At 50.9% G+C, this 27,194-nt stretch overlaps 1 protein-coding gene across 1 annotated transcript in view; it reads right to left on the minus strand.

Annotated features, from left to right (window-relative positions):
* XYLT1 (xylosyltransferase 1) overlaps positions 1–27,194 on the minus strand; it is a 334,227-nt gene that overhangs the window by 69,427 nt on the left and 237,606 nt on the right. Inside the window, exons 4-5 of the mRNA XM_047780424.1 lie at positions 12,197–12,369; positions 10,775–10,977 (exon numbers count right to left, since the gene is read on the minus strand). Of these exons, the coding sequence (XP_047636380.1) occupies positions 10,775–10,977; positions 12,197–12,369 (376 nt within the window). The remainder of the gene's footprint in view (positions 1–10,774; positions 10,978–12,196; positions 12,370–27,194) is intronic.

Raw genomic sequence — 27,194 nt, forward strand, 5'->3', positions numbered from 1 at the left:
CGAGTAACTTGTTAGAAAACTTCCCCAGGGCGGCAAACTTTTAAACAAAGATTGACTCTGTAATCAAAAACTGCTTGGCCTTAAACCACATTCCAGCATCTCAAAGCACAATTACACTGAGAAAGGGGTGGCAGTGTTTGTGCCCCCGGCTGGGTTTGCCACATAATGCTGACTGATGAACACAATTAAACTGCACTGAGGAGAATCCTTCTCTAGGGGAGGAAAGGACACAGGAGACAGCCAGCGGCTCTTGGGGACACAATTTCCATCCTCCTCCACGAGGAAACAAAACACTGGTGTGAGGGAGTTCTTATCGGGGCTCAGCCATTCGAACCCGACTAGCATCCATGAGGATGCCGGTTCGATCCTTGGCCTCGCTCGGTGGGTCAAGGATCCGGTGTTGCAGTGAGCTATGGTGTGGGTTGCAGATGCGGCTCAGATCTGGCATGGCTGCGGCTGTGGTGTCGGCCGGCAGCTGCAGCTCTGATTCGACCCCTAGCCTGCAAACTTCCACATGCTGCTGGTGCTGCTCTAAAATGCAATGATAATAATAACAATAAATAAATAAAATAAAAATACTGATGTGAGATTCTTCAGCCCCTTGCCCAGGGAAAGATGGCCAGAGCCACCAAATGGCCCTCTCTTTCCCACTAAGCAGAGTTATGGGCACTGGTCCAAGGCCAGAATCTGGGTTCCAGATGCTCGGTCTGGACTGGGTTGGGGCTGTGTCACTTCAGAGGGATGGGAGCAATCAGGAGGCAGCAGGGGACTTTGCTTTCTGCCTTGGTTTCTACTTCGAGACTATCCCCCAAGCTGTGGATCCCTCTGGATGTCCCAGCCACTTTCTTTTTCCTTTCTTTGTATTTTTATTTTTTTGCTTTCTAGGGCCGCTCCCTCGGCATATGGAGGTTCCCAGGCTAGGGGTCCAATCAGAGCTGCAGCTGCTGGACTACACCACAGCCACAGCAATGCCAGATCCCAGCTGCATTTTCAGCCTACACCACAGCTCACGGCAACACCAGATCCTTAACCTACTGAGCAAAACCAGGGATCGAACCTGCAACCTCATGGTTCCTAGTCGGATTTGTTTCTGCTGTGCCATGACGGCTTTCTAACACATTCTGGGGCCTTGTCGTGACTCCCAGATTGGCCAGGTGCTGCCTACTTGAGCCTGGGGTGGGGCTGGGGAGGTGAGGTGGAAGAAGGGGTCTACAGAGAGAACCCTGGAGTTAGTTTCCAACTTGAACTTTCAGGGAGATTGCAGCTACCGCCACTCAAGAGTGTTGCTTCATCCCATTGCTGTTGAGAAGGCTGAGAAACAGCAGGGCTCGATTCCAACAGCTTTGCAGCAGGGAGGCGGGTAGGGGCTGGGGCTGCTCAACCACAAAGGCACCCAAACACGGCTTGGCGCCAGCCTTCTTGACTCTATAGCCATCAGATGTCCTCAAAGGCCTAGGCACGCACTTTCACTTGATCTGCGTGTCTACTCAGGATCAGGGTAGAGAGACAGAAACTATAAGAGAGAAGGACAGAGGAGAAATAACGAAAGCAACCTCCAAAAAGAACAGACCACGCTTCTGGTCTAAACGAGTAACTGCCCAGGAGTTTCAGTTATCATAATAATAAGAGAACAGTTTTTTTTTTTTAAGTACAGTTGATTTACAATACTGTGCCAACTCCTGCTGTTGGAGAACCGTGTTCTGGGCACTTGCAATAAATGCCCAACTCTATGTGGGGCCCCATGTTTCAGTATCTCTCATCTTTGTAATGACCATGGGGGAGGGCGCCTGTGGCTTGTTTCAAGACCCCCCCGGCCATCTCCCTCCTGGGTTTACCCAAAGCAAGAAGGAACTGATAGTGTGATCACTCAGTGCCCAAGACATTGCTTGGGTGTCATTATTAGGAGGCTGGGTTACTGTTTGGTGAAATCCCCTAGCTGGATTCCACTGGTTTTTCTCCTGTTTCTTGCCTCAAACCTGGGCTGCTGCACCTGACCACCTGGGGCCAGGATCAGTCACATTTTTTTTTCCCCTTCTGCCTCTTCCGTTTGCGCAACTAGGCAGATGCAGAAAGCTACCGGCTCCCTGGCAGACCCACCATCTCTCTCTGCTTAATACCCATGGCCATGGCTGCGCATCCCGGGCCCAGCACAAAGACGGTGGGAGAGGTGAACACGACAATGCACGTGGGGGCCAGGCTCGAGCCTCTGTGCCCACAGCCCGCTGTGTATCAGGCGGCCTGCAGAGCTGGACTTCAGGCAGGGCGTGGAGCCCCACCTGGCCAAGGGGACATTATCATCTCCCTTTTACAGGTAAGAAAACAGAGACTCAGAAAGGTTGGGTTCACCAGTCTTGAGATTATGCATCTAAGCAAGGGACGGAGCGAGGATTCAAATCCAGGTCGGAAGACTCCTCGGGGAGGGAGCAATGGCACATTCTGCGCCTGCATCATCTTGGGTCTGCTGTGGAACCACTGGGCACATTGGGAGGGATGGCAGCCGCTCCTTCTTAATTATGCTGCTTGTGGCTAAGGTTTAAATGAATGAGAAATCCATCAGCACCGCAGCTTGGCGGTTTGGGGAGGGGTCTAGGCAACCTGAGATCAAAAGGGGACAAGATTATAAAGGCATCTGAAAGCTGTGTGCTCCCAGCTAATGCAAGACAGCTGGTCTGTCCACGCTTCGAGCAAACACAACGGGTGAAGCCCGATCTTCCAGCGGCCAGAGGAAGAGGGCTCATCTGAAAATGGGGCTACCCTAGCTGTGGTTGTCACATGGGGGGGTTTGTGCTCTGGTGATGAGCTTTTCCCCCCCTGAGGTCAGCTGCTGGCTGGCCTCGCGGTGAGGCAGCCACATGTGGCAGAAAGAGGCTGCATTTGGGAGTCAGTGGTACCTGCCTTCCAACTCAGGCTTGGCCTCTGCCTTGGTGCTGACCTTGTCAAGTCACCTGAACCTGCTGAGCCTCGCTGCCCTTCTCTACGCCAACCCTCCAAGGATGCTGTGGGGACCAAAAGAGCTGCTTGGCAGCTGGCCGAAAGCTGGTGGCTTTGGGTTCAGGTTCTGGCATGCACTGATCCTCTCCTGATTATTGGAAGTTTCGTTTCTTTTCTTTTTTTTGGCTGCGCCCAAGGCACATGGAAAACTCTGGGGCCGGGAATCGAACCCACACCATATCAGTGACAAAGCCAGATCTTCAACCCTCTGAGCCACCAGGGAACTCCAATTATTGGACATTTCTGCTTCCTAAATTCTCTACGAGAAGAAGAGAATGGGGATTTAGAGGGGGGTCAGAATGAGTAGGAGAACTTAGGTCCAGAACTGCCCAATGGGTGCAATACGATCTGTCAGTGAAGAACCCAGGACTTTTTTTTTTTTTTCTTTTTCCCCCAATGATGAGAGAAGCATGGGTTTGAATTCTGGCTCCGATCCTCACCAGAAAGTATGAGACGCGGGGCTAATTCCTTAACTTCTTTTGGCCTCAGTTTCTTCATCTGTAAAATGGAATCCAGCCATGGCATCTACTTTCTGGAGGTTTTGTGACTTTAGATGACACATGGAAATCATGTGGCCCAGGATCCCCCGCATGGTAAACATAGTTGTTCCTTGGTATCCACACAGGACCCACCGTGAATATAACAGCATCCGAAAATGCTCAAATGCCTTCCAGTCGGCCCTCTGTATCCGTGGGTTCCACGTTCACAGATCCACCCAACCTGGATGTGGCCCCGTGGATACCAGGGGCCAACTGGACTCGTGAAACGCTAGCTAATATTGTTATCCCCTGGAGTCTGGCAGATCGTGAAGGGCCTCCCCAGGCATCTGCTTTGATGAGTCCACAGCTGACCATTCTCCTTGCTGGGCAACCACTCAGAGTGGCAGCAAGTGGGAGGAGGGAAATGGACGAAGATGATGAAGATGATGATGATAAACCCGAGAGTTTCCACTCATCCACCCAACAAATGGACCCAAACTCTGTCCCCTGGGTCCGCGCTCATCCAAGTCTCTGCTCTCATCAATACAAAGGGCACCGAGAGGAGGCAGGTGGGCAGAAGGAGGAGGGCTTGTGTTTCTTTAGACTCATCCCGCTCCACGCCCCGCCTCCAGTGCGCTGCGCCCACCCCCAGCCCCTGCCCTTCTCCTTAGTTCCTAGGATACACGGGGCTCTTCCCTGCCTCAGGGACCCCGCATGGGCTGTTCCCTTTGCCTGGAACCTCCACTCCAGCTTTTCCACTGTGGGCCCCATTTCAGGACCTGGCTTAAACATCACTCTTTAAAAGCCTCTCATCCTCCCTGGCCAGGCTCCTTAAAGTAGGGCCCCCTTCTTGTTCCCCATCCCGGCACCCTGACGTTATTTTACTGACGTGCTCTCCACTTCTCCCACAGAGGATAACCCCCCTCAGTGAACAAGTGAGTCAGTTCCTCGGCTACGTCTCACGGTCCCTAGCACAGTGCCTGGCACTCAGCTGCGCTTGACCCCCGGTCGGTAAGGGCACTGCACACCTGCTTGAGCGAATAAATAACTATATACTGCAAGCTGCTCCTGGGAAGGGGGGTGGTGGTGGCCACTGCTTTGCCAAATGGCCCCGGAGAAGCTCTAGCCTGTGTGCAGAGTCTGGCTCAGACTGAGTCCTCTTGGGGCGGGGGTGGGGACGGAGCTCTGAAGGCCCAGGTGTGAGGGAATGAGAGTCTGGCCCAAGTCAAGGTGCAGGGATGACAGGTGCGCATGCACATGGGAAGGAGGTCAGGGTTGGAATGAGAATATGCAGGCCTCCCTGGAGTGGTGAGGTGGAGGGCCCGCAGGTTTCCAGCTACCGGTGAACCTGTGGTCCTGTTCAGAATGATGGGAGATGAGAAAGGGGGTTGACGTGGGCTGGGAAGATGTTCTAGAAGAATCATTTGAGATCATTCTGTGTGGAGAGGATTCCCTGGAACCTCATGTCTACGGAGAGCTGCACCAGCTACTCGAAGCTTCCAAGGGTTCCAAGGCTCTTATTTTGGGAGTCTATGCTCCTTAAAAAGAATAGGAAATACCCTGCACCTGCAGTTCCTGTTCAGGCTCAGCGGGTTAAGAACCTGACTAGTATCCACGAGGACTGGGGGGTCCGATCGCTCAGTGGGTGAAGGATCCGGCATTGCTGCGCAAGCCACGGTGTAGGTCATGGATGTGGCTCGGATCTGGCGTTGCGGTGGCGGTGGCGTAGGCAGCTGTAGCTCCAATTACATCCTAGCTTGGGAGCTCCCATATGCCGCTGATGCAGCCCTAAAAAGAAGAAAAAAGAAATACCCTACACCCATTAGGATGGCTCCTGTCAAAGAAAGAGAGAGAAGGAGGGAGGGAGGGAGGAAGAAAGGAAAAAGAGAGCGAGAAAGAAAAGATACGTTGGCAAGGATGTAGAGAAATGGGAACTCCCGTGCACCGCTGGCGGGAATGTAAACTGGAGCAGCCACTATGGAAAACGGTATGGAGATTCCTCCAAAAAAAAAAAAAAAGAAAAGAAAAATAGAACTACCACACGATTCAGTAATTCTACTTCTCGGCACATCCTCAAAAGAACTGAGAGCGGGGAGGTGAAGAGATATTCGGACACCCGCGTGCACAGCAGTATATTCACCAGAGCCATTCGGTGGAGGCAAACCAAGCGTCCATCAGAGACGGATGAGCAGATAAGCACAGTGTGGTCTAGCCACACAATGTGCAATTTTTGTTTTCTTTTCACAGCGGCACCGGCAGCATTGGACGTTCCTGGGCTAGGGGTCAAGTCGGAGCCACACCTGCCAGGCTACGCCGAGACTCGTCTGCAACCCAAGCCATGAGGTAGCTTGTGGCAACACCTGATCCTTAATCCGCCTTAAGCCACTGAGTGAGGCCAGGGATGGAACCCACATCCTCACGGAGACTACGTTGGGTTCTTAATCCACTGAGCTGCAACGGGAACTCCCCAACAGTGGAAATTTGTGCACTCTTAGAAAGAAATAAAATTCTCATACAGGCTGCCACATCAATGAACCTGGAGGATATTATGCTAAGGGAAATAAACCACTCACGGAAAGACAAATATTGTACGATTCTATGAATGTGACCCAGAGCAGTCAAATTCACAGAAACAGAAAAGAGAATGCTGGTTGCCATGGGCTTAGGGAGGGGACACGGGGACCTCCTATTTTGCAGGGCTTAGAGTTTGAGTTTTGCAAGAAGAAAGGAGTTCTGGAGCTGGGCTGCACAGGATGTGAACGTACTTAAGCACTGAGCTGCATCCTTAAAAATGCTGAAGGTGGTAAATTTTATGTCCTGCACGTTTTTATCACAATTCAAACCAAAAGAACAAAGAGGGGCCTGGACCCACTTCCTAGGCTGTCCCCTCCTTCCTGGCGCTCAGTTCTCTTCTAAAACTCTTGCCACAGGGCCCTGGGCGTTCTGGGTCCCCTGTGCCAACCCTGTGTCGTGAGTGTCTAAGAGTGGGGTCGTTCTCTGCAGAATAGGGGTGGGGGGGTAGGGGGGTCCTGGTCCCCACATAGAGGGAGGGCCGCTGCCTGGCTCTGTGACCAAAAGGCTGAGTGGCTGCTTGGATTCAGAAAGCTCGGGAAGGTTTCGGGGATGCCAGCCTCTGCTTGGGGTCAGGGGTTGGGGAGTAGTGCAATTCCTTGAATGTGGTTCCCTTTCAGCAGCCCCCTCCTTCCACACTGGGCTCCCCCCTCCTGCTTGGTCCCCTCCCCCCTGTGGTCTCACAGCAGCCAAAGGGATGTCCCCACATTGCAAATAGAGACGGTGTGGGGTCTCAGGTTTAAGTGGCTCGTGGGCTAAGGATTCAACCGCCAGACAGGTGATCAAAAATCCTGGCAGGGAGTTCCCATTGTGGCTCAGTGGTTAATGAACCCGACTAGTATCCATAAGCACTCGGGTTCGATCTCTGGTCTCACTCAGTGGGTTAAGGATCTGGCTTTGCTGTGAGCTGTGGGTAGGCCAATGGCTATAGCTCCCCGACTGGACCCCTAGCCTGGGAACCTCCCTATGCCGTGGGTGTGGCCCTACAAAGACAAAACAAACAAACAAACAAAAAAGAATCTTGGTTCAACCAGTGGGATATGGGATAAAAAACCATGGCACACTCATACAATGGAATAATAGTCAGCCACAAAAAAGATGAAATACCGACACGTGCCACAATGAAGGAAGGGCCATAAAAATAGCATCCTATGTGAAAGAAGCCAGTCACAAAATGTCGCATACTGTAAGATTCCACAGACTCTGGGTTTGGCTTGGAAAGCCGCAATACTGTTTCCCCGGCCACAGCTTGCACATGCTCAGACACATATCCCACCGACAGAATGTGAGCCCTGGAGGGGCTGTGCACACGCTCAGCCTTAGCATCTGATTTGCTCCAGGACACAGGGCCCAGTGGAGGAGAAACGGTGTGGAGTCTGTTACTTCTGGCCCAAACTAAGCAAACCAACTGCCTAATGCTTTCGGCTTCATCCCTAAGGATGCTGCCTACTCAGGAAACAGAATACATGGAATCAAACCACCCTGTCCTCTGATGATTCCAGACCTGGCAGGGTCTCCGTGTTTGAAAACATCCATTTTCATCCACACGCTGGATACATAAGCAGCTCCAACCAGAGCCTACGTGGGCCAGGCGGTCATGTCACCAGCAAAGTGGGAAGGCCTGCAGTCTTTAAGCACACCTAGCTTGCATATTTCAAGTATGAGAATATTCTTCCTGCTCAGAGACAGACGTGTTGGTTCTATTCAGTTTCTCTTGAAACACTCAGTTCTCATGTCTCACTTTGACTTTCCCAGTTAAGGTCAAGAACTATTTCCCTGGTCTTTTCATGAGTACTGGGGAAATAAGAGCAACTCAGCGGACGGTCAAGTCCAGCCCCCGAGGCTTGTGCTATTCCATGGCTATAATAGGAATGCCTGCACTGAGCAAACACTTTCTGTGTCAGGCGCTGTGTTAGGTGCTTGGCATGTAATACTCCCTTTAATCCTCCTAATTGCCCCGTGAAACAGGTACTAATGTTGTGCTCCCCTTTTCGATGCAGCCACTGAGATGCAGAGGCTGAAGCAATTTGTGCCAACTTGCATGGGCATTCAGGGCCTCAGTGAGGCTCCCGGCCAGTAAAGGCCCATGAGTTTGGCCCACGGTGAGAACTGGGCAGCGGACATGGGGAAGCAATGTCAAGCCACACGCAGCTCAGAGCAGCCACGCTGGGTGGGCTCTGCCCTCCCCCCACGCCTCCAGATTTTCAGAGACTCTTTGAAGCTTCTGACTTGGGCACTCCCGCCCCTTCCAGAAGCCTCCGAAGTTTGCTCATCCTTCCTGGGAGGGGAGAAGTCGTGGTTGAGGAAGCTACAGATGGAGCGGCAGATGGGACGTGAAAGCCTATCAGAGTCACCCAGGATAAAACCATTCATCTGCAAAATTCATATGTTTTTGTGTGGGGCGACTTCACCAAAACAACAGCAAGAGGAACCAGCAGTGCTTGATGCGTGAAGTGCCTCTGGCCATGAGGCTGGCGAAAGAGTGGGCAGAGAAATTGGGGGCAGTTGGGGGGCCGGGGAATGAAAGAAGTGGGAGGAGGAGGGAGAGACAGACAACAGAGATGGCGAGACAATGGGAGCACTAAAGCTGAACAAACAGTAGCCCCCTTCTCTGAACCCCTACATGGGTGGGGCTCATGGTCTGAGACAGGATTTCTGGACCCTTGTCAGAGATTATGAGGTTCAGCCTTGGGTACAGTTTGGACACTTCTGCTGACTTGCATTGAGTTTTCTAAGTGTCTAAGCTCTGCCAGGTTCTATTATTATATCCTGATTTCCCGATGATCGAATTTACTTGTCAAGAGTCACTGGCTAGTGAAGTGGCAGAACTCAGACTCAAACCTTAAGCCACTGGATGAGAGGCAGCGGGCTCAGCCTCTTGGATGCTGAAATGCAAGAAATCCTGATATCCTGGCCGAGCTGACCTGGTAAAGTGGCCTCCGTGACAGTTCGCCTTGCAAATCAACACAGGGCCTCTAGGGGGCAGCCTTGAGACCTGATGTGAGTCTCCTGAGAAGGGCCATAGGCTGGCCCACCTGACCTCGAGAGATCTCTGGCCAATGGCACCCCTCCACCTAGGCAGCGATGACCTGATGACCTCCGAGGGCTCCCTGGGAGGTCTGGAGGAGAGAGAAAGCAGGAATCTTGACCTTGGAGGGAGCACCTGCCATGGGAGCAGCTGCACTCAGCATTCCAGGATATTTCTGAAATCGGTCTTTATTTGGAAGGTGGAGGAAGAAGTTTCTAACTTGCCCTTGCCTCGTGCTTCTCTAAACTCACCTCTCATCATTGTTTTATTTATTATACCTGAGACGTGTTTAAATTTCTCAAAGGCGACTAGTTCACCTGTGACCCAGGTCCTGTCCGGGCGGCTCTCCCTCCAGGAACCTGAGGCGGTTTTGCTCCTCCAGGAAACAGTAGACATTTGGGGTCCTTACAAGGGATGGGGGGGCACTTCTTGTGGGGAGAGGCCAGGGGTGCTGCTAAACACCCTACAGGGAGCAGGGCCGCCCCCCGGGACAGAGAATGATCCGGCCCGATGTCACTCGGGCCCAGGTTGGGAAATCCTAGGCTACGCCGATCTTCTGTTTTCCACTTACCTGTCAAGACCTCCTGGGGAGGTGAGCACCTTCCTGAGAAGCGAGAGATCTGGGGTTTCAGTTGAAGTTTCCCAGTTTTAAAATGTGGGCAGTCAATTCATGTGCTAATTTTTTTTTTTTCTTTTTAGGGCCACACCCTTGGCATATGGAAGTTTCCAGGCTAGGGGTTGAATTGGAGCTACAGCTGCCGGCCTACACCACAGCCACAGCAACATGGGATCCGAGCTGCCTCTGCGACCTACACCACAGCTCACCGCAACGCTGGATCCTTGACCCACTGCGGGAGGCCAGGGATCGAACCTGCATCCTCATGGATACCAGTCAGATTCGTTTCCACTGTGCCACAAGGGGAACTCCTCATGTGTTAAAATTTGAGAGGATTCAAACACACCCACGGGCCTCCAACAGCCAAGAGATGCTGCCTGTGACTCTTCCGGGGCTGTCACAACCCTCCTCCCTTCTTGCACTTTGTCCCATTCAGTCGGACCTTGACCTTCCTCTGCTCCCAAACATGCCAATGGTTCCCATCTTGCTTCCAGTAGCAGCCAAATTCTAGAATTTCCATGATCTCACCCTAACTGTCTCTCTGGCCTGTTTCTTTTACTCCGTTCCAGCCACACTCAGCAGAGCAGGCCTGCTCCCACCTCACCTGGACCACTTTCGGGGTCGCCTGGCTCACTCCATTCCCATCGCCCAATCTTGTCGGGAAGGACGTCCCTGGCCACTGTCATTGAAATTCCAACTCTTCCCCCCTCCCGCTCTCTGCTTTAGCTTTCTGATGTACCATGTGACTCATTTTGGGGTGTTGTATGTCTCCCCCGCTTGAATGGAAGCTCCTAGTGGTCAGGGGTTTGGGTCTTTACCATGGGTTCTCCACCAGAGCTGGGAAAACCAGGTGCTGGAGAAACCTCTGCCGGGTGAGTGACTGAATGAGCAGATGTGCACGCGGTGGTTCTCAGGCTCAGGGTGGCTCCCGGGCAGTGGGATCTCGAGGAGACACGGCCTAAGCATCTCAGAGGCAGAAAGGCTGCCCTGGGTGGGAGGCAGGCTGCTTCTGCTTCTGGTTTCCCAGCTGGGACAGCGAAAGCGGGGCCTGAGAGCCAGCCGGCCGTCGGGGGAGCCGGCCCGCCTTACCTGATGGGGTAGTCGGCGGCGCTGAGGTTGATGAAGAAGTCCCAGGGCCAGTCGGTCATCTCCAGGAGGTCCCGCATGCTCTGCAGGTACGTGGACAGGAGGCTGGCTCCGCCCCAGATGGTGGCCATCCTCCAGGGGGTGACGCGGACGTTGCCGTACTGCGCCACGAACTGCAGCACTTGCCGATGCAGGTAATTTGAGCGCTGTTCCCGGGAGAGAAAGGGGGCGGGTGACGTTCAGCAGCCCAGACAACACCGGCCCCTGCCCCTCGCCCCGCCCCCTTCCCTTCCCGTCTAGTTGACAGGGCTTCCGAGCTTTGCCAAAGAATGCGTTTCAGGCTCGGGGTGTCCTTTTGAATCGCTATTCAAACCTTCCTTCCTTTTATTTTTATATTTATTTTTTTATCTTTTTAGGTCCACACCCACGGCACACGGAAGTTCCCAGGCTAGGGGTCGAATCAGAGCTGTAGCGCTGGCCTACACCACTGCCACAGCAACGCCAGATCCTTAACCCACTGAGCGAGGCCAGGGATTAAACCCGAGTCCTCCTGGATACTAGTCAGGTTCATTAACCACTGAGCCACAATGGGAACTCCCTGCTTCCTTCCTTTTAAAATACTACTTTAGCTATTTGAAATGCAGATCCCTGGCTCCGCCTCTACCTATGGGTTCAGTAGGTCTGGTTACCTGGGAGTCTGCATTTTTCTACAAGCCTGATCCACCTGGTCTGGGGATAAACAAGCTAAGAAATAAGGGTCACGTCTAAACGTGTGAGTATTTCGAGTGGCGGGATTTCTCCATTACCCTCTCACGGGCCTGCCAGAAGCCGACTTTTTGGACAGGCATCCTTTTGTGGCCCTCTTGAGTAAAGACATACTCGCCTCACGTCAGCAGACGCACAGAAACCTCTGGGACAAGATGCCCAGGGATCAGCAAGCCTGTTGCAGGGTTGTTGTTGGTGGTGGTGGATTTTTTTTTTTTTTTTTGTAAATAAAGTTTTATTGGAACACTACCACACACATTCATTTATGTGTATTTTTTAATGACCGCTTTCAGGCTATGATGCCAGAGCTGAGGCGCTGCCGCAGTGCCTAGGGCCCACGAAGCCTAGGACAACTCAATGCTCTGGTCCTTTATGAAAGAAGGGTGCCCACCCTGGGTTTGTTATCCTCACAGCGTGGCAGCGGGACAGTGAGGGAAAGAGGTGCACATGCAATGTTTATGGAGAAAGTCTAAAGTCACGGCTGGGAACTTTGAAAAAACCAGCACAGACACACAGACATGCACACACTTGAAGATCAGATGCTCTGAGGGAAGGCAGCTCCGAACCTTCCCTGAAAAGGAGGCCGGCTTGGATGGGGGGGCAGGTGGACCCGCAGAGAAAGGACAGATGGCATGCGGCCACCACCTTTCCGGTCCTTACCTTGTCCACGTGGATGTAGTAGAAGTGGTCCTTGTGGTAAATGGCCTTGAACATGCGTTGCAGCTGCCGAGAGGCGCGGCCGTGGACCACTAGGACGAAGGCGATTCTGACCGGGTTGGCCAGCATATACTCCACCGAATCTTCGTCCCACTGAACGTTCTTGTTGGCTTTACCTGGGGAGACCCGAGAGACCACAGAGGCGGGGTGAGCTCGGCATCCTTAGGGGGAGTTTCTCTGATGCTTCTTCCCGGGGACTCTTTAAGGGGTACGGTCGTCATGATGGGTTTTGAAACCTGATTCAACCTAACCAGGTAAGTCCTGGACCCCTGCGCTGTCCTGGTACAACCGGAGTGGAGGATGCTGAGGGGCTGGAGAAAGGGGTTCCAACCCCAGGGAGCTGAAAAGAACGGATGGAGACATGTGTACACGTGTTAAACTACTCATCAAGGCAGGAGGAGATGAGATATAAGAGGTGTATCTGAACCACAGAGGAAGGAAGGGTTCCTTTCAAGTTGGGACAACGTAAGAGGCGCTGAGGCCTGTCCAGAATCCACTCTCCGTTCTCCTGCTAAGAGCATCTATCTTTAAAATAACTGGTAAGAACAGATAACATGAGCTCTATCCTCTGCACGCATTTTTGGAGCGTACAGGCCAGCACTGTGGGTCACGAGCACAACCTTGTAGAAGAGATCTCTAGAATTTGTCCATCTTGCATCCGGGGACATCTATCACCCAATCTTTTTTGGCCACGCCCACAGTGTATGGAAGTTCCAGGGACTGAACCTGAACCACAGCAGTGACAGCGCTGGATCCCTAACCCACTGAGCTACCAGGGAACTCCCATCATCAATATCTCGGGAGATAGCCTTCCTCTCCTCCAGTGTCTGTGCAGAAGGGGAGGGTCTCTCTATTGTCAACTTCAGGGCTGGTCACAGAGCTGACACTTGACCCATCAGGACACGGCCTCTCCCTGGACACCGTAGGTGTGGTTCAGCCTTAACCAAGCTATTTAGCCAAGAAAAGAGAATTCCAGCCTTTAACAAAGGAATAGCTAGATGAGAGTGGTTTCAAATCCATGCAACTGCTAGATTCTAAGAGCCCTTTTGTCCCCAGAGGAAGAGGAAAGACAGCACAGAGGGAGGCACTGCCGAATGATAGAGAAGGTTTGGGTCCTCGTGACCCACTCAAGCTCCTGGTCAGCCCGGGTGGGGATCAGCCACCATGAGAGTTTCCTTTGTTCTGAACCCCTAGATCCTACACCGGATGCTCCTGGATAAACGGATCCAGATGTCTTCCATCCTGGAAGCAGCCTATAAGGCACCTCTTCTCCCTTTCCCCCCATAAATGTTCCCGGGGCAAGGTTTTGGGGAGGAGCACAGCTTGCTGGTTCAGTTCATGACAATCCTAACTAGAAATCTGCTGGCTTTCCTGACCCAGATTTCTTGGGGGTCTCACCCAATTTCTCAGGGGTTCTGGGTTTATGGGACCCTGAACATTTGTCAGGGTAGCAGCTGCAGGGGTCCCTGAATGTCCACTGGGAAAGCCTGGAGGCCAGGAGATGGGGAGCCTGCCAGCTGTCATCCGGAAGCAGAATGGCTGTCAAACGAGCGAGGTGCCTTCTGTGTGTCGCTGGGGACAGGGTGAGATTAAGGTGGATTATGTCCACGTCATGGGGCACAGGCTCCACGGCCTGCAGGACCTGCCTCCCCCCAGGTATGACTGCAGATCCTTGCGCCCGGATTGACCCTACTATGTGCCTCCCCTCCCCGGCCTTTTAGCTTTTCCCCAAGCAAGCTCATTACTGCATGGGGACCCTTCCACTGGCCGCTCCTGCAGCCTGGAACACCCTCTCCCTGGATCTTTGCATGGCTACAACTTTTTTTTCTTTTCTTTTTACTCATACCTGCAGCATATGGAAGATCCCAGGCTAGGGGTCAAATCGGAGCTGCAGCTGCCAGCCTATACCACAGCCACAGCAACAAGGGATCTGAGCTGCACCTGTGACCTATACTGAAGCTCACGGCAGTGCTGGATCCTTAACCCACTGAGCATGGCCAGAGATCGAAACCACATCCTCATGGACATTAGCTGGGTTCATTATTGCTGAGCTAGAATGGGAACTCCTCAATTGTTTCATGATAGAAAGGTGCTCTTGGAGCTGGGGAAGGAGAGAACGACCTGCCTGCAGGGACAGAGGAGACTTCAGTGAGTTTATTAGCCCAAAGCTTCTGAGCCCATCTCCCTATGCTCTCCTGATGGGCCCTAAGGTCTCCTGCTCCTTGACTGTTTAATGAGTAGCTATGATCCGGGGGATAATTATTATCATGGCTCTGGTTGAAGACAGACTTGACAGCAACCAGGGGTTATCCTACCACTCTCTAATCCTCTCTTCAAATTAATCACAAATTCACTGGGCTTTCCTGGTGATCTTCTGATAGAGGTGTGCCTGGAAGGATCATGTCCCTTTAAACACCCACAAAACAACCTATCCATCCATCCACCCAGAATCCTTACAACCTCCCCCCTGCCAGTCCTGGACAAAGCCTGGAGCACGAAGGCATATGGTACCTGAGCCTGTTTCCACAAATGGATTATGAGTGGATTAAAAAATGAGATAATATAAGAAAGGCAACGTATATATATGGATGACTGGGTCACTTTGCTGTACAGCAGAAAGTAGCACAACACTGTAAATCAACTATACTTTAACGAAATATGTATATATATATTCCTCCTAAAATATGAATTCTAATAATTTGTTTAACTATGATTACATGTATTCTGTCTATAAGTTTATAAATATATTAATAAACTATTAAGTTGGGCTTTAAAAAATGTGAGAATCCAAAGTAAAAAAATAAATAACAGAGGAGAAGCGATTAGATTCCTCCTTCCCAGGATGGCAGCCCAAAGGCATCTGGTTCTCACCTCTCTTCATCTCCCTTGGAGACACTTTATCAAACAAAAGGAGGGACATTTAAATTGTGTCACTTTTTTCTACCTGGATTTCATTGGGTGATTTTTTTCTTTTAGGGCTGCCCCTGTGGTCGATGGCAGTTCCCAGGCTAGGGGTTAAATCAGAGGTGCAGCTGCTGGCCTGCACCACAGCCACAGCAAAGCAGGATCCAAGCCACACTGCAACCTACACCACAGCTCACGGCAACTCCAGATCCTTAATCCACTGAACGGGGCCAGGGATGGAACCTGTGTCCTCATGGATACTAGTCGGGCTCGTTATCTCTGATTCACGATGGGAACTCCTCACTGGGTGACTTTTTAAAGGTCTAAACACGGCCCAGACAGTACACGTCACAGGAAGTCCACCTGGTAGGGGTTCCTGCTGGCATTCAGAAAACACAACTCCTGGGGTTCCCATCGTGGTGCAGCGGAAATGAATCTGACTGGGGACCATGAGGTTGCAGGTTCAATCCCGGGCCTCGCTCAATGGGTTGAGGATCTGGCGGCGGCGGCGCCTTAAACTGTGGTGTGGGTCACAGACGAAGCTCGGATCTAGCCTGGGAATCTCCATATGCTGTGGGGGCAGCCCTAAAAAAGAAGAAAAGAAAAGAAAACACAGCTCCTCTCTGCCTCAGGGTCTCCAGGGTCTGCCCCAGGGTCTGGATTTCCCAGCAAGTGAGGCTTCCGGGGCTTTGGACGTGTCTCGCCATGATGCTGGGCGGGGAGTGAGTGAGCGCATTCAGGAGAAGGCCGGCTGCTCTCATCCAGAAGGGCTGACGTCCTCCCAGGGCCAGCTCCGCACTGGCGCTGGGCTTCGGGCTCTGTGTGGGTCCTTCCTTGGCTCTGGGAAGAACACGTCATCATGCTCGAGGCCCAGAGAGGTTGCTGAGTTTCGCCGGGGTCACATAGTGAATGAGAACAGAGGCGGGAGTGGAAGCCCAAATCCAGCCCTGCTCCTTCCGCCCACCCAGCGCTGCTGCATCAGAGACCAGGATATGAGGGGAGAGGGCTGGGAAGATCGCTGGTCTCTAAAGGGACTTGGGTGTAGACATTGAGAAAAGGCTTTTGTCAACGTCTGTGTAGGGTTTTTAGAAAGCAGAGCAGATTCGCAAACAGACATGGACACGGAGGCGTCCCCTCTGGAGAAGGGCAAGGAGCCTCGGGAAATCAAAGACTATGGCTCTGGCAGCAGAGCCTCCTGGATGGAAATAGTATCAAGTCAGCCTTGGGTCAGACGGTCGGTCTGGGGCACAGCCACGAGAAGGGGGAACAATACCCAGAGTTCTTTTGGAGCACAGCTATTTTGGGGATAAGGGTGAGTGGGAAAGACAAAAATAGCCACCGAAAGGAGACAGAGAGATGGAGATGGGGCTGAAAGGCGGCGGGGGGGTGGGGAGGGGGGAGAGGGCAGGGATATAAAGAGGCCACACACACCTGAGACCTGCAGACGGACAGGCCCTCCCCTCCCCCATGTATGGCGCCAGAGAGACACACACAGAAATAGACAAACCCACATAACCAGACACACACACACACTTCGAGACAGGAGAGACAGAGGGAAGGAGGGGAGCACGGAAAATCTGGATCCACTCGACTTCAGAGCACTGCGGCCATCCTTAAAAGTCAAGGCCAAAGAAAGTTCCAGAACCTCAGAATCAAAAAATGCCTCCAGGCCTGAGATACTGCCTGCCCTGCTCCTCCCCCCATGGCTCCCCTGACCAGCCCCAACGGCTCATGAGTCCAGAGATGGAGGAGGAAGGCTGTGCCCGGGGAACCCACCAAAAGTGGCAGGACATTCTCAGGCTGCCTCCAGAACCACAACGGCCATGTTCCCCATTTGGGCGCAGAGGAGAACCTGATGCATTTTAACCAAGAAGCAAGAGAGCGATGGAGCACGTTTTCTGCCCTGTGTTGCAGCAGAGCAGGGATGCCATTCAAAGGGGCTGAGGTTCCCGGTGCCCTGTGGCAGGTGCCACTAACCAGCTTCCCTATGTTTGCTCCACACCTCTGGCTCCTGCATTGACCTTTCCTGCAAACTGCTCTGACACAGCGTTGCTGGATAGGACAAAAAAAACCCACCCCGCAGACCTGGCAGAGAGGCCCCTCAGGGTGAGCCTCCTCCACCCCGGCCACTGTTTCCCAGACTGGGGTCCTGAAAAGCACCCGGCCTCCTATACCCTGACATCTTCAACGGGTTGCGGTGTGGCTCCCAGCAGGGCAGGAACTGGGGTTGGCTCTCTGCTGGAGGGAGCAGGAGCTGGCACAGCTTGGCCAGAGGTGATGTGGCCGCAAGTATCAGTGTTAACTATGCATACCCTTGACCCAGAAGCTCCACCCCAGAGAATCGATCCTGGGGGAAGGAGAAGGCAAACACGGCTGTCTCTATGTATATGATGCTCTTTGTCACTGATTCAGCATCTTCTCTGTGCCAGGCACAGTGCTGGTTATACCAGTGGGCACAACAGAGTCCTTACTGGAATGATGCTTAGGCTAGCGGAACAGAAAGGCAATAAAAAAGTAAGCAAGTAGAGAATGCAATTGCAAATAGTCATCAAGGCTATGAAGAAAAAAATTTAAGCATGTTTAGGGATGGGGTTTGGGGGGGGGCGCTCTGGTGGCCAAATGTAGGCCAAAGTGAAGTGGATACACTTGTACAAGATCTGAGTGAACTGAGGCAGTGAGCCGTGGAATTATCACAGATGGAGGAGGATTCTGGGCAGCAGGCACAGCAAGTGCAAAGATCCTGGGGTTTCCACCTCAAGCGTGATCCAAAATAGTATCGATCCAAAGGTCTTACTAATACTTGTTGATACGGAACGTTGTCTATCATATCGTAAGCAAGAATGAAATCCTACAATGCAATCCCTAGCAATTTAAAAGATATGCACTCAAATATGAACAGAGGGTCAGATGGTGGCATGAGGGCCTTCATTTCTTCCTTATACTTTATTTCCTTTTGTAAGATGGATTGCTTTTGTAATAAAACATACCAGTAAAGGTGATGTTTATTGTTAATTCTAACATCAGCCATTTATTTTGTGCGTACTGGGTGTTAAGCAATTTCTGCGCATGATTTTTTTTTTTTAACTTCTATCCAAACCTCTATGAGAGAGGAGTTAGTATCTTCCTCGTATAAGGAAGCCGAAGCTGAGAGAAGCCCAAGGGAGGAGCTGGCTGAGCTGGAAACGCAGCTAGTCTGCGATGCCGGCGCCTTATCATCGCCACGGTGCGCGATCCAACTGCCCCCATTTCCAAAAGTGGAAAATCTGTTCCTAGAAGCACATGAGTTGACTTTTTTCAGCTGTAGGACAGATAATGATGACACGTGATCAGAGCTATGTGTGTCTTTACAGACTGAAACCCAAACACTGCCTGACTCCTCAAAGAAAGCTATGAATTTAACAATATAATCAGGGTCCTGGGGCACAAAACAGGAAATAGGTGGAAGAATCAGAGTGATGAGAGGCAGTGGGGAGAAGCTGACTTCAGATAAATGTTAAAAAGCCAGGGTTGTGGGGAAGAATAGCAAGTGTATTTTTGTGATGCAGGTGCAGAGGCCAAGGGCAGGGGCTGGTGGAGCGCTCTGCCCAGTAACGAGCTAAGCTGCCTTCAGCCTGTTTACCCAGCAGTAAACCGCCTTCAGCCTGTTGACCCAACCCAGCCTGTATGTCTCTTTATCATCATGGGTCCAATTAGGACGAGGTAATCCTTGTGCTCCAAAGATGAAGGTGAAGGTGCTTTGCAAGGGTCAGTGTATCGCACGAGAGGTGTGAGGGTGGCAATGACCTTGCTCCCAGTACCTTGCAGGAACAGGAGCTGAGAGGAGAAAGCAAGTTTCGAGGCTGAGGGCGTTGTCTGTGGTCAGGCAGATCTTCGTGACCTTGGACCAGGTAAGCCATCTCTCTAAGCCTCAGTTCTCTCATCTTTAAAATGGGTATGTTACCATGACCGAGTCCTCAACAGCCAGGGGACTGAACTTTCTCTTCCAACAAGGGGAGATCTGCCCACAGAACTGGCGTCTCTGGCCAGAGAAGTGACCACTATAGCACCAAAGACCGCTGCTGGGATGATAGCCATTCATTTGCACGGCTGCTGTCTCTCTGGACAGCGAGCAAGAGTTCCACTGCTGGTGGGGATGCAAAATGACTTTCTCCCTTTCTTTTTTGCCTTTTTAGGGCTGCGCCCATGGCATATTGAGGTTCCCAGGCTAGGGGTCGAATCGGAGCTGCAGCTGAGGCCTAACACCACAGCCACAGCAACAAGGGATCTGAGCCACATCTGTGACCTATTACGCAGCTCACAGTAATGCCAGGTTCTTAACCCACTGAGCAAGGCCAGGGCTCAAACCGGCATCCTTGTGGATACTAGTTGGGTTCATTATCGCTGAGCCGCAATGGGAACTCCCCAAAATGAATTTCAAAATAACAATGAGCTAAATAAAAATGAAAGTGAGTCCACGGCAATGAAAACATTGTAAGAATAACAGGGCTGGAGTTCCCACTGTGGCTTAGTGGGTTAAGAACTCAACATAGTATCCGTGAGGATGTGGGTTCGATCCCTGGCCTTGCTCAGTAGGTTAAGGATCCGGCATTGCCCTGAGCTATGTATGGTGTAGGTTGCAGATGCGACTCAGATCCCGCGTGCTGTGGCTGTGGTGTAGGCCGGCGGCTGCAGCTCTGACTGGACTCCTAGCCTGGGAAGTTCTGTATGCCACGGGAGTGGCCCTAAAAAAGAAAAAAGAAAAGAAAGAAGATCAGGGCTGGTAGAAGGTGGTTATGGCAAAAGCATGAAGGTGGGACGGCTGTGAAGGAAGCTCAGGAATATTAATCAGACTTCACAAACCTGCTTTCCACCCAGGATGTGCTGATACAGGTAAACAAATGAGGCAGGTGAAGGCCAGGTCCAGGCTGATGCCCAAGCAGCCCCATATTTTATGGAAGGACTTGTGAGTCCAGGCAGTATTTACTCTCCTGGCTTTCGGGCCCCAGGAGGGCTTTGCTGGGAGCTTTTGGGGGAAGCCTCTGGGAGACCATCTTCCTGCTACACAGAGAGCGAGACAGGGTCTGTTGTGAAACACTGTCCTTATGATTCGTCCTCTAATCTGCTGAGTATTTAACATTTATAAAGTGTTGTCCACAGACTTCATTTTCAGGGCCGCACCTGCAGCCTGTGGAAGTTCCCAGGCGAGGGGCTGAATCAGAGCTGCAGCTGAGGCCTAGGCCACAGCCACACCAGCTCCAAGCTGCATCTGTGAGCTATGCTGCAGGCAACATGGGATCCTCAATCCACTGAGCGAGGCCAGGGATCGAACCCATGTCCTCACGGACACTATGTCGGGTTCTTAACCTGCTGAGCCACAATGGGAACTCCCCCAGACACTTCTTACCTCTCACAGCAATGCCGCATGTGGAAATTACTCCGATTTATGGATACTTGGCCCAGGCTCAGAGAGGGTAAGGAACTCACCCCAGGTCACAGAGCCAGGAGGTAGAGAAGAGATTAAGAAACAAATGGACCTGACTGCAAATGCCCTGCTCCATGCATGTTCTGAGGAAGAATCTGGGCATCTCTGTCTCCATTCAGTCTGCCACTGCTAAGGTCACCTGGACCCAAAGCCTCATATTCCCCCAGAGGCTTCTAAGCCACTGTCTATTCTAGTCGGGATTTTGCAGCCTGGGCACTACTGATATTTGGTACCAGATAATCGTTGTGGGAGGTGAGGAACATCCTGGGCACTGTAGGCTATTTAGTCACATCCCTGGCCTTTACTCGCTTGATACCAGCAGTATCCTCCTGCTTGTGCAGAAGCAAGAGTGTCTCCATTGAAAGCACTGCTCTAGAACAGAAGGGCTCAGAATGGGGTCTCTGACCAGCAGCATCAGCATCATCTGGGATCTATTTTCATTAAAGTCTAGTTGATTCACAATTTTGTGTCAATTTCTGCTGTACAGCATAGTGACCCAGTCATACATATATATACATTTTTTTTCTCATATTATCTTCCGTCACATTCTACCCCAAGAGATGGGATATAACTCCCTGTGCTGTACAGCAGGGCCTCATGCTTACCCAGTCTAAATGCCAGAAATGCAGGCTCTCAGGCCCCATCCCACACCGTGTGGATCAGAAACTCTGGAATGAGGGAGCAGCAATCTGTGTTTAACAAAGCCTCTCCAGGGGATTCTGCTACAAGCCAACATCTGAAATCACTGGCCCAGGCTAGTGATTCTTACCTCTGGTGGCATGTGAGAATCATGTGAACATCTCTGAAACAATAAAACAAAAAACAAAACCCATGCCTTGGCCCCACCCCAAGAACTAATCATTTATTTGCTCTAGTAGGTGCCATATTGGCAAATTTTTAAAGCTCCCCTAGTGATCTAATGTGCAGGGTTGAGAATCCCCTTTTGTACCTTCTCTTTTTTTCAACCTCCTTTTAAAAACTGCATCTCTCGAGGTTGAGGAGTTCCCTGATAGCTCAGTGGGTTAAGGGCATGGTGTTGTCCCTGCTGGGGCTCAGATTTGAACCCTTGCCAGGGAACTTCCACATGCCATGGGCGCAGCCTAAAATAAAAAATAAATAAATAAATAAAAGTGGCATCTCTCAAGCTGGAGGAGTTCCCTGGTGGCTCAGTGCATTAAGGATCTGGTGTGGTCACTGCTGTGGTTCTGGTTACTGCTGTGGCACACACGTGTGTTTGATCCCTGGCCAGGGAACTTCTGCCTGCCGTGGGCTCGGCCATAAAAAATAAGTAAGTAAAAGGTACATCTCCCAAAGTGGCAAGAGTCTAGCCCAGATCCATCTCTGGGTACCACCTCAAATGCTCCTGGCCTCCTCTTGTGCTGGAGGCAAGCTCACACGTTATTTTTCTCCCGCTCTGAAAAATGTCTCCCTCTACCCCTGACCAAGCACTCAGGAAATTTTCCTGCTCACTGGTTTTTTTTTTCCCCCCTCATTCAAATCTGGAGTTATTAAACCACAGCCCATGGCTGAACCATCTTATTGATTTTATTGTCGAGAGCCCTGGGATATTCTAATGATGTACTGCTCAATAAATGGAAACTGGTGGGATAGATATTGATGGCGTATGGTGCCTTTCGCCACAATTCACTGGTCCCAGTCGCTTTGTCTGTGACCCAGCATCTGTGAAAATGCTGGGCTGAGGCCCGCGAGCGCCTATCTCTCCTGCCGATGTTACTTTTCCCAGGCAACAAGGATAAAAGCATGTGTATGATAAACAGCTATTCCTGTGTGCCAGGCCCTGGGCAGAGTATCTTTTATTTTCTTTCCTTTTTTTGGGGGGGGGGGTCTTTTTAGGGCTGTATCCATGGCATATGGAAGTTCCCAGGCTAGGGGTCGAATCAGAGCTACAGCTGATGGTCTACACCACAGCCACAGCAATGCAGGATCTGAGCCACGTCTTCGACCTACATCACAGCTCATAGCAACACCGGATCCTTAACCCACTGAGGGAGGCCAGGGATCAAACCTGTGTCCACATGGATACTAGTCGGGTTCATTACCGCTGAGCCACATCAGGAACTCCCCGGAGTATCTCCTAAACCAATATTGTCTTATTGGCTTCTTGCAGCAGGCAGCTGAGGGATGTGTTCTGATTATTCCCACTCACAGATAAGGAAGTTGAGACTCAGAGCAGTGACGTGACCTGGCCGGCTAAACCTCAGTGGAACTGGGATTCACACCTTCATTTGTCAGGCACTAAAATGGAGGCTTTTAACCTCTGCTCTGGGGTGGATGTTTGTACCCCCCCCCCCAATTCATTTGTCAAAAACCTAATCCCCAAGGTGATGGTGTTAGGAGGTGGGGCCTCTGGGTGGCGATCAAGTCATGGGGTGCTATGACCTAAGGAGTCAGGAATGAGGTTAGTTGCCCTTATGACAGAGACCCTGGAGGGCTCCCTTATCTTTCTGCCAAGTGAGGACACAGGGCAGAGACAGCTGTCTGTGAACCAGGAAGCGGCTTCTCACCGGACATCAGATCTGCTGGTACTTTGGACGTTCTCGCCTCCAGAACCACGAGAAATAAATGTCTGTTGTGTAAAAGCCACTCAGTCTGTCGTAGTTCGTTACAGGAGCCCAAGCAGACTAAGGCAACCCCTAAGCTAAACCAGGCAAGGAAACAGCAGCTTCCACTTTATTTGGGCAAAAAACCTGTCAGATGGTTGTGAAACAGGTTAATATTTCACACACTTCCTCCCCTTCTCAAGCATGATTCTCAAGAGGGGCCACTGACATCTGGGGAAAGACAATTCTTTGTCAGCTGGGGCTGTCCCATGCACGACAGGGCATTTACTATCTCTAGCCCCTGCCCCTTTACATTTCTCAGCGCCCCCTAGGGCAGCACAATGGTTATTGCTTGAGAACCAGGCATCTTACTGGGAGGCAGAAGGTTCCCTGCCAAGATGGCCGACTTCACGTCTGGCAACAGCCTCTCTGGAAAGGCAGCATGGCATGTGGAAAGGAGTTTGGCTCTGCAATCAGGGAGATCTGGGTTCAAACTATAGCTATTCACTCACTGACTCTGTAAGGTTGGCAAGTTATGTCACCTCTCTAAGATTCTAGTTTAGCATCAGTATGACAGGTAAGTATTTTACTCCTTCCTCACAGAGAGGTACCCATGGAATCACGTGCTCAGAAAAGTGCCTAGTATAGAGTGGGGTTCCTTTTTTTTTTCTTTTTAGGACCACACCTGTGACACATGGAAGTTCAAACCTCCAGGGCCCCAAAGCACTGCTTGCCCTCTTAAGATGCAGATACAATTTTATCATCCTCTCTTAATTTTTATTATTTTGTATATATATATATTTTGCTTTTCTTATTAGGACCATACCTGTGGCATATGGAAGTTTCTGGGATAGGGGTTGAATTGGAGCTGCAGCTGCTGGCTTACACCACGGCCACAGCAACACCGGATCCGAGTTGCCTCTGCAACCTACATGGCAGCTTGTGGCAACACCAGATCCTTAACCCACTAAGTGTGGCCAGCGATCAAACCTGCATCCTCAAGGATGCTGTGTTGGGTTCTTAACCCACTGAGCCACAAGGGGAACTCCACTTGGCTGCCATTTTAAGGGCTGCAATGGAAGAGAGTGACAAGCTGTCACCACAGGTTTGCTCTTGATGATGAAGGACTGGGCTGCAGGTGGGCTGGCATGAGAAGTCTGGCTTTGGGGTGCAGGGTGGAGGCCCCATGCCCTCCGGCAAGGCTGCAGCTTGGCATGTCGAGAACACCTGCTCCCTCCTTGCTCCCTGCTTTTGACCCTGAGCTGCCTTGGATAGGGGTTGAATTGAACCTTGGCAGGTTCTCCTAAGAGCCTTCCCGTCGCCTGACACTTTCATCTTCGTTCTCTTTTCTCCTCTCCTGAAGGTACTCTCAGGCTCCATAAATCCTGCCCTGGAAAAACGCAGGGACTCATCCATTTTTATTACAAATGGAGCCGCCGGAGGAGGGAACAACTCTTATTTACTTCTCAGGAAAGGGTTTGAGAAAATAACAGGTTTATTTTCTCTAACTCTCCAAGGACCCAGAGGAGGAACACTCTAAAGTAACAGTACATTAATTAATGCCGAATTGGTTGGGATTTTCCTAATAAAAATCTTTATCGTAATCACATTAAGGCCCATTAACGCTGTCTCCTGATCATAAACCATAAATATGTTCTGCAGGTGCCTTCTATTTAAAAAGGGACATTTCCTCCTATTGTTACCCATTTGTCACGTTAATGCTGTCACGTCAAGGAGCGCAGACAGGAGTAATTACACAGGTTCACATTTGCGTAGCGTTTACTCCGTGCTGGTCACCCAGCCAAGCCTTGTCAAGGCAGCATCTCCTTTAGTCCTTGCAACACACTTATGAGGTGAGTGGCCTTTCCATCCCCATTTCCCAGATTGGGAAACTGAGCCACAGAGGGAGAGAGGAATTTGCCCAGGGCCCAACAGCTAGGAAGTCAGTGGAGCTGGGCTTTGAAGCCAAGTAACCTGATTCCAGAATCCTCCGCCATCCCGCCTCCTGAGAAATAAGCACTAGGGCATCCTCTTGGCCGACTTCAGTCCAGTCGATTTCAACAGTAAGAGCCAGTCTGACACCCCTTAGGTTTTGCTCTTCCAGTGCAGGGGTTATGCTTTTCTTTACTTCTGCCTCCCTGGGGGCCCAGCTAAAGGTCCAGCGACAATGCCAGAAGCGCCTGGCACACAGTAAGTTCCCAGTGAAGGAAAAAGTAGGTATCAAAACACACATGTGAGACGGTTTGTGGCAAAGGCTAGTGGAGCATCTTTAGTGCACTTGGGACTGAAATAGGTCCATTTCCCTGCCCTGATGAGACCCAGGCATCGGGCCACATTCCCCAGACTGGAGATCACGGCACCAGGGAGCTGCAATTTCCTAGGATCACATCAAGAAGGAGCTGACTGGAGTTCCGATATGACACAGTAGTTAATGAATCCGACTAGGAACCATGAGGTTGCGGGTTCGATCCCTGACCTCGCTCAGTAGGTTAAGGATCTGGCGTTGCTGTGGCTGTGGTGTAGGCCAGTGGCTGCAGCTCCGATTAGACCCCTGGCCTGGGAACCTGCATATGCGGGGGGGTGCAGCTCTAGAAAAGGAAAAAAGAAAAAAAGAAGAAGGAGCTGATTGGCCAACGGGGACCTGCTGTATAGCACAGAGAATTCTATCCAAGATTCTGTGATAATTGATGTGGGAAAAGAATCTGAAACAGAATGGATATGTGTGTATGTATGACTGCATCACTTTGTTGTACAGCAGAAATTATCGCAGCCTTGGAAATCAACTGCACTTCAATAAAAAAAAAAATTAAAAAAAGAGGAGCTTGTGTTTTAACCCTATCCAGCTTCACTCCTTTGCCTCTTCTAAGTTTCTTTGGTTTCTCTCTCTACACAGAGAATATGTATTCATTGGGAATTCAAGTACACAAAACAATATTAAGAAAAACAATGAAGAGAAATTAAAATATTACAGCATCCAGACAGCACCACTGTTGGCACTTTGGTGAACGTTTTCCAAACATTTTTATACACACACATTATAGAGCATCACGGACGTTCTGCTTTGTGACAGGCATTCTCTTTTCAACACGTGCCCTTGACATCTTTTCCATATCAAGGAACACAGGTGTGCTTTCTTTCCTTCCTTTGCAAATATTCACTAAGCAGCTACTGTGAGCAGTGACCCTCGCCAGGTGCTGCACAGGGGGTGCACAGAACAAAACATACCGAATTTGTCTTCAAGGAGCTTATGGTCCCGTGCAGGTGCAGGTGGAGAGAGGAGACATATTTTATAAAAGCTGTTTGATGCAATGAAGGACAGGTACGGGGTGCCAGGAGGAGGAAGAGGGGGCAGGGGATCAAGGCAGACCAGGCCTTCACGAGTTTTCTGAAGAAGCAAGAGTGAAGCCCAGATCTTAAACACGAGGAAGACGGCGCCAGGTAAAGAGGGTGTCATTTCAGGCAAAAGAAAGCTGTGAGTCAAGGTCTTAAAAAGGTAAAAACCATACCTTGAAGAATTGGGGTTTTTGTTTTTTAAATTTACTTTTAATTCTTTTTTTTTCTAGGGCTGCATCCATTGCAAATGGAAGTTCCCAGGCTAGGGGTTGAACTGGAGCTGCAGCTGCCAGCTTACACCACAGCCACAGCAACTCGGGATCCGAGCTGAGTCTGTGACTTACACCGCAGCTCACAGCAATGCTGGATCTTGAATCCACTGAGCGAGGCCAGGGATCGAACTCGTGTCCTCATGGGTACTAGTCGGGTTCATTACCACTGAGCCACAACGGGAACTCCTACTTTTTTTCGTTTTTGAAATTTTGCAGTGTAATGACAAAATAGTGAAAACACAATTAAGGGTCAGCCAGTTCTTTCTTGAATGCCTCCAAAGACTGGAAACCCAGTGCCTCATACAGTAGCCAGCTGCCCTTAACAGAGAGTGTTGACTCTGAATAGCTTTTTTCCCAAAATGTGTCTGCTAAAAGCTTTCATCCATCGGTCCTAAGTCTACTTTCAGAGA

Source organism: Phacochoerus africanus, chromosome 5 (genome assembly GCF_016906955.1).
Source record: "Phacochoerus africanus isolate WHEZ1 chromosome 5, ROS_Pafr_v1, whole genome shotgun sequence".
Taxonomy (NCBI): Eukaryota; Metazoa; Chordata; class Mammalia; order Artiodactyla; family Suidae; genus Phacochoerus; species Phacochoerus africanus.